General features: G+C 36.4%; 3 protein-coding genes across 8 annotated transcripts in view; 1 reads left to right on the forward strand and 2 right to left on the reverse strand.

The window, feature by feature from the left end:
• LOC116016477 overlaps positions 1-3,435 on the reverse strand; it is a 16,617-nt gene extending 13,182 nt beyond the window's left edge. For 3 of the 5 annotated variants that reach the window (XM_031256755.1, XM_031256752.1, XM_031256754.1), the window contains exons 1-6: positions 2,578-3,435; positions 1,649-1,837; positions 866-958; positions 600-782; positions 390-492; positions 123-308 (exon numbers count right to left, since the gene is read on the reverse strand). In XM_031256755.1, coding sequence (XP_031112615.1) covers positions 123-308; positions 390-492; positions 600-782; positions 866-958; positions 1,649-1,837; positions 2,578-2,811 — 988 coding nt within the window. In that variant the 5' untranslated portion in view covers positions 2,812-3,435. The remainder of the gene's footprint in view (positions 1-122; positions 309-389; positions 493-599; positions 783-865; positions 959-1,648; positions 1,838-2,577) is intronic. The other 2 variants (XM_031256753.1, XM_031256756.1) reach the window with 2 other exon arrangements.
• Positions 3,436-5,059: 1,624 nt separating this feature from the next.
• On the reverse strand, positions 5,060-7,772 carry LOC116015452 (phospholipase A1 PLIP1, chloroplastic). Of its 2 annotated transcripts, XM_031255522.1 has the most exons (5): positions 6,961-7,764; positions 6,402-6,866; positions 6,256-6,315; positions 5,717-6,133; positions 5,060-5,627 (listed from the first exon to the last, which is right to left on the reverse strand). In XM_031255522.1, the coding sequence occupies exons 1-5, from the start codon at positions 7,552-7,554 to the stop codon at positions 5,187-5,189; spliced, it is 1,977 nt and encodes a 658-aa protein (XP_031111382.1). In that variant the 5' UTR covers positions 7,555-7,764; the 3' UTR covers positions 5,060-5,186. The 2 variants fall into 2 exon arrangements, with proteins under 2 accessions (XP_031111382.1, XP_031111383.1); XM_031255523.1 differs by lacking the exon at positions 6,256-6,315 and having other exon boundaries at positions 6,961-7,772.
• A 2,645-nt stretch (positions 7,773-10,417) lies between these two features.
• Positions 10,418-12,297, forward strand: LOC116015236 (abscisic acid receptor PYL9-like). The gene is made up of 3 exons (XM_031255263.1): positions 10,418-10,720; positions 11,334-11,549; positions 11,790-12,297. Exons 1-3 carry the CDS (start codon positions 10,604-10,606, stop codon positions 12,039-12,041), a joined length of 585 nt encoding a protein of 194 aa, XP_031111123.1. The 5' UTR covers positions 10,418-10,603; the 3' UTR covers positions 12,042-12,297.
• Positions 12,298-12,400: the final 103 nt, after the last annotated feature.

Genomic DNA, 12,400 nt, shown 5'->3' on the forward strand with positions numbered 1-12,400 from the left:
AAAAAATTTTTTAAAAAAAAAAAAAAAAAAAAAAAAAAAAAGAGAGAGAATTTACTGCTAAGCAATATCAACATAAAACAGATAAGGGATAAAGGTCATTAAAGATTCAATATTTCAAATACCTTTACTGACACTACGCCCAAGGTTGTTGTTTACTCGTAAAGGATCAATAACATTAAAATGTTTAGAAACAAAGGGTTGTCCTGGAGTTTCCTGGATACCAGGGAGAACTGCATATACAGCGCTACAAGAGTCCAGAAATCTTTTGGTGAGAAGCAATTCTCCGCTATCTTTTCGGGGAGGTTGAGCTGTAAGATACAACCAAGATAAACATCACAAATAGAAGCAAACAGTACGACATTAAATGAGAATCTTTCACATTCTATTACCATTTACATCTGGGAGTGAAATGATGGGTACAGGTCCCCACAAACTAACACAAAAATTATCCCAGTCAAAGTTGCTGAAGAACTCCAAGAAGCGGTACAGCACCTGCAGTGAGAATTCATAGCATTGTTCAATATGTTTCAGCTTAAAAATAAAGAATCAAATCAAGGCCTTGAAAGGGGACTTCTACATCGATCATAACTATAGCAAACCTCAAGAGGTCCAGTAAAGGACTTGTTGAACACATGAAATATGTAAAGAACTAGGGTCTCCAGGGCATAAGTTGAAATAAGACCATGATGTGCACCAAGTATACGGCTTTCATAATAACACCACGCCTTGATCAAAATAATACTCCGTTTGAATAAATGGTTCTGGCTGATCAAGTGATCAACCTACAAAAGCATACACACAAAGAAGTAATATTAAGTTTCATGCTTTTTTTCACATTATTAGACATCCAGAAAACGCTACTAACCTCCTCAAGGAAGCAGAGGGTACATAACCCACCAAGTTGATTAAAAGATATGTCAACCACGATATTTTCTACCAGACATTTAATTATCTTCACCTGCCCAGAAAAGAAAATGGAATAGAAATATAAAAAAGGAGGACATCTGAACATTCAAGTTCCAAATACTTTCTTCATTGAACTCCTCCAAGAAGCATTTCAAACACATCACAAATAAGGGTATATATAACATTTATTCTATGTTCTAAATTTAGAAATCAAAAGCAAAAAATTGAGAGTAAAAATATAGCACTTCAGATTTAAATGCTGATTGATAATAAAGGACTGCTTTCCAGACAAGCATACATTAACAACTTCATTTGGCTACTAAACAACTTTAAGTCAATGAAAAAATTAAAAGATCACTTTCCCCACCCAGATACAGTTCATATGAAAAAATAAATAAAAAAAATTATCTACCACGGTTTTCCCATTAGGCACTTAGCATGTCTAGAACACAATTAAATTTTGAGATGATGCTATCTTCTCATCAAAGAGTGGGAAATGGTGTAGCTAGTGAGGATAAGTTGTATTTTGAATACTACAATTCTGTCACTCAAGCTACAATGTGTTGAAGCCATTTCAATTTCATGCACCAGAGTTGTGGGAGAATGAAAAAATATGTGGAATAAAGAAACATGTCCAACGTAAACAACTTATGTGTTGCAATGTGGAAATATTCAATAGATAGACTAAGCACAATTACACTTCTCCAATATAAACAAAAAGAGGATGGAGAGAACAACTTACTTCTGCCTGAATATACTGCACTTCCTTGACACGAAATTCAGCATTCTCATTTTTCTCCTCTTTCTCTAGCATATCACGAACTTGATGAGCCCATGTATCTTTCAAACTCTGATTATCACTGAATGCAGTTAAATCAATATCTCCGTCAGGTAGGTATGTCTTCAAGGGCACAGATCCAAAAGTAAAAACCTGGGGAAAAGGAAAACTCAAATGAGAATAATTCACAAACCATAAATAATAATAATAATAATAATAATAATAATAATAATAATAATAGACAATAGTAACACTTAAAGAAGAAAGAGCCATAAAATTCCTTCATTTTTAGAGAAAAAGACAAAAATACACAGAACAGCAAATCTAGCATCTCCTTCCACTCATGAATACTCATAACAAAGAGTGACATACCGATGATTCATAACTATTCCAAACAGTTAAGTGGTCACCTCTGCTGGAACAGTCTAATACACTACAATTAACTACTTTGATCTGATCATATCCTGTGTGTGCAAAACAGGTTGTTACCATGATGCTCTAGTTCTTTATAAGATGTGAACCTTGATATCATCATTCTACACATCAATACAGAATTACCAAAACTGTAATACTACTTATAATCTCATTTCCAATTTCAAATACGGTGGTGACTCTTGCACACACAATTAGGCCTGAAAACTATGTTCATGGTTTTGTAAGTTTTTCCACTTGCAATTTCTAAATAAATATTCCAAACCACTATTAAATTTCTTTAAAATGAGCTTTTCAACAAGTCATTGCAGTTTTGATTGACTTAATCATATATCCATCGAACCCTGAAGACAGATGTAAGAAAAATTTGCATAGTAGAACAATGTAGCAAAGTCAACAATATTTTTTGGTACTAATGTCAAAACAGCAATTAGAGAATGACAAAACAACTGTATGACAACCTCAACCTGACATGGGAAGCACTTGGTGATTAGCCGCTGGACATAATCAGCAACTGCATTTCTGCGCTCCTCAGATGGTTTGTTGGGTTGAATCCGGGCAATGAGTTCTGCAGTTCTCTCCTCTGCTTTCAACCATCTTTCTGAGTCCAAACCCTGGATGACAGGTGCAGCATTGGGCAATAGCCCGTTTGGCAACAGCCGAGCCGGCTCTGCCCATCCTTCATGTTCACCCATACACTACAACTATAGAAAACCACTTGAAAATACTCAATTTCTACGTGAATCTAACCTCAAAAGCCAATATTTCTCTCGAGCAACTTAGGAATGCTCTTATAATTCCAAGTCCAATCTTGTTTCTTTCAAACAACTCTACTTATCAACTGGGTTATACAAATTTAAACAAGAAACCTGAAAATACAGCAAAACAATAAGTTTTTATCGGATAAACAAAAATATAAATCATATCATCCGGGACCAGCAGATTAGATAGACCCCGGAAAATGAAACCCTAATAGTGGATGAATGGATTTAAAGGGGGGAGTTTATCAAACTCTAAATCTAACTCTATATATATGGAGCAGTCAGCAATGTCGGGCAAATCAAAGAAACCCTAAATGGCAAACTCAATACATATAAATATATAAAGATTGGGATGTTCACTTTTAGGAAGAGTGAAGACGGCGAGTTGGGATTGATAAATTGCAGAAATCTGTTTTGAAAAGAAGTTGAAAAAATCAAAACTTTTTCTCTTCCTTTGGATGAAGGGAAGAAAGGGGTGTGAAAGAACAGGAATTCGCAGAGACCGGGGGAGAAAAGCTTCGACGCTTGTGGTTGTAGGAAATCTTATGTGGGGGGTTGTTGTTCTTGAAAGATACTACAACAAGGCTATACTTTTTTATTAATATATTATATATTATTACTTATTGATGTAAATCACAATCACAATACTACTAAAAATGAAAAGTATTCAATATATTATATTTTTATCATTTTTGACAATGACAATGTTTTTTTACGACATTATTATAAATTTGATCATCATATAATACACACAAATTGGGCCATTACATGAAGTTAAGATAGAGAGAGTATAGTACTATAGCATTGAGCCTACATAAACATTTTCAATAGCCCATACAAGGATTTCATGAACAGCCTCAACTGCCCAAATAAGGTTCATTTTTATTTTTTCTCATCCATACCGCAATTTTGGTGCGCCCAAAACTCTTACGCAAATTTTGCGGTGGATCATGATCCACAATGCATGGTGATTTATACATCAAAACAATGTCGCTTTGATTAATGAAAAGAAACGGCATAAAGAGCTCCATTCCGCGCCGTTAACTTTGTATGTATAACATATTCATTTCCATTTTATATGCACTGCAACTCCCTTTCAACAAAAGTACAGTTTCTTTTCGATATAATTTCATTCGACATTATACATTCAAATATGTGAAATTGTTATTCAGTTTCCTTTCAACACAACTACAGTTTCTTTTATAATACACTGCAGTTTTCTTTCAACACAACTACAATATCATTTCGATATAATTACAGTTTCATTGGACAATATACACTCGAATATGTTAAATTGTTATTCAGTTTCATTTTATATACAATGCATATTCATTTCAACACAATTACAGTTTCATTTTGATATAACTACAGTTTAATTTGATAATATAAAAAACAAATGTGAGACAATATCCTTTGAGATGAACTGTAATTTCATTTACAGAACTCCGTTAAGACTCGATGACAACTGTTTCTTTACTTAAAGAAACGATGTCGTTTTTGGACTATGCTCCACGATATAACAACTGAAACTCTTAAGCATGAATTCAAGTTTACATGCATTCAACAACCGCGAGAGATATTTCGAATAAGATTAAGGTGAATTAATAATATTGCATTAAAATAAAATATAAATATCAGTGTACTTTACACCCCAACAAAATATAATTAAGGGTCTATTTGAAAACTCGACAAATTATTTTTGGGAATAATTTTTTGAATTTTATTGTGTTTGGATATTCAAGAATAATAAAGTCAACAGAAATTGTATTCATAGATTTGTTTAATTCGAAAACATTTTTCAAGTTCTTTATTTTCCTATATTGTTCTTATCTCTCTCCTCTTTTATAATTTCTAAATTATTATTACTACCACAACTACCATTATTTATAACCTTGACATACCCCAACAAAATAAATTATTTGATGCAAAATCAGTAGTTTTATAGGTTTTCAAACGGAATTTAAATTAAAATTGTTTGGTGATAGTTATGGTGGTGGAAAATGATTGGATAGTAAAGCTAAAACTACTTAGTGTAAATGGAAAGCTCTTATGAGATCTTCATCTTCATGTTTTTACTACCAAAAAAAGTGAATATATATACAAACTTCACTACTTGAGGCTTTCCTTTAGCTTACTAGTTCCACACTAAAATCTTGTATAATCGATCACTTATATATATATATATATATATACAGTTTTGGGGAGTATATATATAATAGAAGCTAAGCTAGAAGTGAGTATAACTTGTGAGAATATGTGCAGGCCGGGGGATGAAGCAATTTAATTTGCTTAAAACTATATATATATGTTCATACTCCAGTAGTCATTATCTCCAGCTGCCTAACTGGACTTGTGTTTTCCATTACACCACAATATTCTTGGGTCCAGGCATGAGGAGATTGTGAAGTTAACAATGGCCACTGTATGTTCCTCTGCTTTCTGGATTTCCTAATTACACGAGGAGGCTTCATGCGGTGTTTCCTTATCATTTCATTCACTGCTCTCAGATAATTGCTTGAATCATGGTCCCTCAGGATTGTACCATTAGAACCATACGCTGTCGGGTCGCTCAGAGTTTCGAGCGGATGAGGGGAATTCAGAAAGGCCCTTAGAGCTTTCCTGGTAGAGGAACAATTGTTGTTTTCTAATGTATACAAGGCACTGCCGGTTGGGAGTAATGGATGAGGAGGTGATAGCTTCTCATCTGGTTGGAGAATGAAGGTTTTTCCCATTGGAGAGTATAACAGTTTCTGCAACAAACAAACAGGCTGCTTCAGTTAGTGTAGGTTCAATTCCTTCCAGTTTTTGGCATAAAACAACAGTAGTTATATGGTCTCACATTCTTGTTGAGGCAAGGATGGGACCTGAATGTAGCATTCAAACGTTTGAGAACTGTGGCAACATGGTTGGGATAGTTGCAGGAGAAGGCTCTGGGAACAATGTCTCTGTGCATCATCACACTGTGAACATGATTCTCATTCAAGCCCAGTTGTTCAAGTACTTTTTCGCCGCCACAGAACACATATGGTGCCCCGAACATAACAACTGGTAGAAGGCAGGTTGGGCTGACAACCTTTCTTGTGAGTAGCATCAAGTTGACTAGAAGTGAGAGACTTCCTCCAAGAGAGTGGCCAGTGAATTGAAACTTAGCTTCATCTCCATGTTCACTCAAATGCTGCTTTATTGTTGGCAAGAATTGCTCATAGATTCCCTTTGCAGCTTCATAAATCCCTCTATGAACCAACACATCTGTATCCTGACAGAAAAATCATCATAAATAGATGTGAATCTAGCGAGCTAATTTCAATTCATATATACTCATCACTCTTAAGCTAGCTAGCTAGGTAGGTAGGTTCAAGATCTATCCTGGCAACTTACTTCAAACTTGGTGGGTTCAAAAAAGAGATTTGCCTGCCAAGATGCAAGAGAGTCTGATCCCTGCAAATTGCAGATAGATGGCCTTCAATTCTAGGTTGTTAATATAATGGAGAATCAATTAATCTGTATTATACATAGATACATACCTGGATTATGAAACAGCGTGTGCGTGTGGTGGAATCATCGCAAACAAACCAGTCACAAGGTGAGGATTGTGGTGATTGAAGTTCCCTAGCTGCCTCCTCTTTTGTCTTCTCACCTGCAGCCACCACTGCAGTCACTGCTGATGCAGCAACCACATATGCAGCAGCCATCTCTGAGGAGGAGGAGGTACTGCTCTCTTCTAATTCGCATTCTTCGCAGCTTTTGCTCCAGTCTCCCTGTGGTGAAGAATCTTGAGATAAAAGGTCCTTAGCACGAGATTGGACATAAGAAGCAGCTGAAGCAGCAATTTCATAAGCAACAGATGGGCGGGGAAGTAGACTACGCTTTTCTTGGGGCTTATTATATTGATGATGAGCTGCTGTGGCTATGGCCATGGAATCCTGCTCAAACATCATTATTGAAGATGTCACAAAATCCAGACCATAGTATCTGCGCAGATCTTTGGCCTGCACCATATATATATAGTATGTATATTGTTAAATTCTGCCCACAATAAGCTAAGAGATCAGATCGATCAGTACAGTATATATACATACATACCTTGATTTCTGGGATAACATAAGCCATGTTGCACAAAAAGGCAAGTCGAGAGAAGATCATAATATCTGACGAGGACACACGTCTTAACATGTTGGAAAATGTGCTCTTCATCTCCCCTTCATCCTCGTCGTCGTCGTCATACCTCACTTCGCATTCATGTTCATCGCAACCTTCAACTTTGTCCTCTTCGCTCTCTGCATCATCATCATCGTTCTTCTGTTTCTGACTCCAATCAGTTCGGAGTTCCAGAAGCCTCTCAACCCAATTGGACCTCTTCCGCCTCTGCTCAGGATCGCTCTCCCCCTCCGTCGTATCATCATCACTCTCCAACACCATTTCCTCCACTTGTATTTCCTTATAATTAACCGTTTCCAAATCCAGCAAGAATGAGCGTAGAGCACCGGGGATGAAAGAGCTCGGAAACTTTAGGCTAAAGATGTTCCCGGCGGTGGAGCGGCTTTTCTTCAACTTGTGCGCAGGGGCTGAATTCCTAATATGGTTCACAGAACAGCATATACTGCTGTCGGAGAATGAGCGGCGGAAGAAGCTTCTGGTCACCGGAGGGTTGATCATCGACAGAGAGGTGCACGCCATGTCATGGAGCGGTGCATGCAACTCGTTTGTCTCTGATCGATCTCCTGCAATGCAATCACCTAAACCTAATTAAGAAACTTAACCAGGAAAAAAACGGTTTGGTTTGGTTTGGTGAGCAGTGCAAGGAATGAAAAGCTTCAGTTTTTGGGCATGACTTGTTCAAAATGGAAGAGTAGAAGGCAAAAACACCTAATAAGGATAATATAAAAATGACAATTAAGACCGACAGCCTTTGTTTGCAACGAGAATATACAACTGACGGATTCCATATTGTTGCCATGCTACACTCCCTCCGATGTTTTCGATTCATGAATAGGTACTAGGATCCATATTTGACTAATTTCAAAACATTTATTAGCATGAATGTCGCTATAACCTTTTTTTTTTTTTTTTTTTTTATAATTATTAAAAAAATAAAAAAATAAAAAACTAAAGTTACAGAAACAAAGTGGATCTCCTTGGCTTTGTCTTAATATGAAACAATGAAGCATAGGGGATGCAGTATATGTGTAGGTAAAGCCCAGAGGTTAGAGGTAGCTAGCGTTCGAAACCAAGGCGGTATCTCTCGTTGCCTCCGTCAGCAGATACCCAACCACTGCACAACCTAGTTTGATACTTGTGGAACCCATCAGATCCATCCCAAGTCACACACACTGATAATCCCTATATTAGATGTTGTCCTTACTGTGACCTCACATTATTTTCCTGCAGCTTAGCTTAATTAATTACTTGGGGTCTAGACTCTAGCTGAGGATCTACATCAGTAGATTTTTCTTGATTTTTTGTAAGTCCCATGATGAAGCGGATGATAGAGAAAGTGGTGAAAGAATGAATTTTTTATCTCCTGTAAATGTAGAGTTTTTTTGTGGTCCCAATGAAAGAGAAATAAATTGATAATCTGAGCTGTTGTGCGCGTTTTCAGCACAACAAACGCCCAACACTGTGCGTTTTTTTTTTTTTTTTAACTTGTTAGATTTGAGTTTGTTTTTTTTTTTTCTTCCACATTCTCTCATGTGTATCATTAAAAACTGTGTAAAATTTATAATTAGTGTAGAAGCTCTATCATGTCAATGTTCTTGATTTGGGAAACAAAATTGTACTGCTCACGGGATTGGAATTGAATGCCATTAACTAACAACGACTACTTTTTCTTTATAATCTTGGGCGGCTCAGAAATTTGCTAGCTTGGGAATAATTTCTTGCAGTTACGTGCAGATTAGAGATTAATTTTAATGTTATTAGTTGAGAGGGTTTTTTGTTTTCAAACCCAACACAAATTGGGTAACCAACCACTATGGAAGCTCAATACATGCAGGAACAAGAAAACACCTGAAATGGAACAACTCGTTCATCAAATTGTTGAACTTGATATACATAAAGTTTTAAGATTGACTTCTTGTAACCTGATATATGGAACTGTTTATTAACTTTTTCAATTTGATACGGTCAAATAATGTACCTTCTTATGGTGCTTGGGGTAAAGAAAACACCTAACATATGCAGATTTATTAGGTGTATATGCATATCCAGTAGCTACCGCTGATACTGATTTCACAACTGAAGCATTGCATTTTCAATTACTCACACTTTTCACTAACCCAAAATCTAATTACAAATACATGGGCTTGTGGCCACGCCAAATCTATCAAGAAGAAAAAGACTCGCCTTGTTCAGCAAAACCCAAAATATATATGTTATAGGCCCAATGAGCATGTGTAGCCCAAACTTACACTCATAGAGGCCCAATTCTACTATTTTTTTTTTTTGGATATCTAATATGATCCATATTTCACTTGTACCGTTGCACTCATATTCTAGGAACATGGCTAACTCAATTTTTTTAGCATGACCAACCAAAGTTAATTTTCTGACTCTATAGTTAGTTGTTTAATCTTCTTTCTTTACCTAATATGGTTTTAAAAATAAAAGAATAATCGTAACAAAACCGCATACTCAATAAGAAGATAATGTGGAGCAAGTTATAAATGATGGGTTCAAGAGATTCAACATAAAGACAAACATATTTGTTGGGAGTTGGAGGAAGTTAGGGTTAATTGGATGAGGACAACCTGAATTGCATCCAATAAGAAGTGGAGATTTCGCCGAATGGCATGCCGTGCCACCACCAATCACCTACAAGTGGTCCAATATTGTCATCTTATTATCATTAAGACTCCAAGTTCACCCTCATCTCTCCATTCATTCCTGCCCTTCTCACCCATCGTCACCAATGATTTACAAACCTATCACCCACCAACAAGTGTCCTTTTGAAAACCAGTCCAAATTCAACTCACTTTGAATCTATACGTGTCTATTACCATCTGTCGTGTATATAGAGCATGACTCTCGTATATGAATTACTGACTTAGCATTGGCAAGTACAGACAAGAAAGAAAAAGGTATGACAGTGAATTGAACTAACTCACTGTAGAAATGCAGGCGTTCTTTTCGTAACAATTTCTTCTGTGGATGGCAAAAAGCGACGACTGTGAGGGTGAGTGGATAAAAAGCGACGATTGTCCGGTGAGTGGATAAAATAGGGGCAGCAATTATTTCCGACCTAACATCCCAACGCCCAGCGTCCAATCTTCTGCCACCACATGTAACCATACACTAGACCATAAATTCAGTACTATGAATTTGTTTTTGCATGCGTTTTTACCTTCCTTAAATATGTTACACCTGTTTACCATTCAAATACGTTCTTGACTTTATGTCATGTCTTTTTAATATTATAATTTTTTTTTTCATCTTATAACGGGAGTACATATTCTTTTGACTATTTTATTATTAAAATGGTTAGTGTTACTTGTCGGTAGACCCTGACAAGGACAAAATAGGGAGTATAATAATATAATATACTCCGCAATATGCTTTGCAGTCTGCAATAAAGATCTTTCACTTCTGGTTTTATATATCATAGGCATAGGTGATAGAGTAGACGACTTTCTTTCACTTTAACCACGCAAAGATCGTATCTTTTTCCTCGGTGAATTTTGGGTTTAAGCTAAGCTGTCTTCTTTTCTGTGCTTTTCCTCCGGGGAATTGATGGTTTTGGAAGAGAAAATGGAAGCAGAGTACATAGAGAGATTCCACAAGCATCAGCCTACAGAGTATCAGTGTTCTTCCATTGTTACCAACCACATCAAAGCTCCCACTGATATTGTAATTTCCTTTCTCTCCTTGTATGGATAGGTTTTCGTTTTGTGAATTTAACACTCTTGATTTCCATGGAAGTCGTTGTTAGTAGTTTGCTTGTTTGGGTACTTTACTGTACTGTACTACTGTTAGCGTGAATGTTAAGTGGGGAGAATTCGATGAGTTTGAATGAAAAAAATTGTAACTTTTTAGCTGTGAGTTGTAGCCATGCATTTTTTTTTTTTGGATCCTTATCCTTCTAATTTCACCAGTCATCTCTTTAACTTTAATTATCTAGTCAACGTCTCAATTATTGGCAAAATCTCATGGTTTTTGTATAGATTCTTGATTTTCTACATTTTTTGAGTTTCATGTCCAAATAGAATAGAAATTTTATTTCCTTCTTTTGATAATTCAAAGTTTTAATTTTGATCTTATAAGTTGATGTATGTATTTTATTGTGTGAGTTATTATGGCATGATCTTTACAAGTTTTGGAGTGAGAGGAATCTGAAGTCTCTAGTCTAGTCTAGTCTGCATATTGAGAGAATTAAGATCAATTTGTTTGATTAAATTGATACTAAAGTTTCAGTTGGTTAATTGTTGTAATTAAGGAGAAGTTTTACTGTGTTTGGTGGTAGGTTTGGTCACTGGTGAGGAGGTTTGATCAGCCACAGAAGTATAAGCCATTTGTTAGCAGGTGTACAGTTTTGGGTGATCTTGCAATTGGGAGTGTTAGAGAGGTAGATGTGAAGTCAGGACTTCCTGCTACAACCAGCACTGAAAGGCTGGAACTTCTTGATGATGAGGAGCATATCCTTGGGATCAGGATTGTTGGTGGTGATCACAGACTGAAGGTACTCTTAATTTGCAGTCGGTTTTTAATTGCCTTGATGATATATGTGCCATAGGAAGAGCCGAATTTATTTGCTTGCTACTTACAAGTGATGTGTTTCATTGCATATTCAATAGTTTGATGTGTTTCAATACCTTGATATCGATAGCAGCGGGCACAATGTCTCTTTATTGGCATTTGGTTTTAGAATTACTGTCACACTGATTTGCTAAGATTGTTTAATGGACCTGTCTTCATGCAGAACTACTCTTCAGTCATTACAGTCCATCCAGAGATAATTGATGGGAGACCAGGAACACTGGTGATCGAGTCATTTTTGGTAGATGTGCCTGAAGGGAACACTCGAGACGATACCTGCTACTTTGTGAATGCACTTATCAACTGTAACCTGAAAGCTTTGGCAGATGTCTCGGAGAGAATGGCCGTTCAGGATGGGAATGGGATTGCATCTACGACTGTGAGCTGGGCATCTAGTGCCTATATTAAGCCTTAAAGGCTTTTGTTTTGAGATTGGGAAGACTGCTTGAAGCAGATCCACTTTTCCATTTCAATCTAATTATATTTATAGTTCCGGTCCTCTAAAACCGCTGGAGTTTCCACTGTGCTGTAGGTTAAGCTTTTGAATTATTAGTATCTGTAAATATAATATATGCATAGGAACATGTTGGTCCTGTGGAGACACTATTATGCCAATCTAGTGTAGACCGCTTTCCTTAGTTTGAGTAAATAATCAGAGTGATTTGACCTTCCTTTGTGGTAGGTTGTTTCTTGCTGCTTTAATTTAGCTTTTGATTGTTGTTCATGCTCAAGAACAGTACACTGCACTTAAAATGGGGGACAGACAATGTGAAT

The sequence above is a fragment of the Ipomoea triloba genome, chromosome 4 (assembly GCF_003576645.1).
Source record: "Ipomoea triloba cultivar NCNSP0323 chromosome 4, ASM357664v1".
Taxonomy (NCBI): domain Eukaryota; kingdom Viridiplantae; phylum Streptophyta; class Magnoliopsida; order Solanales; family Convolvulaceae; genus Ipomoea; species Ipomoea triloba.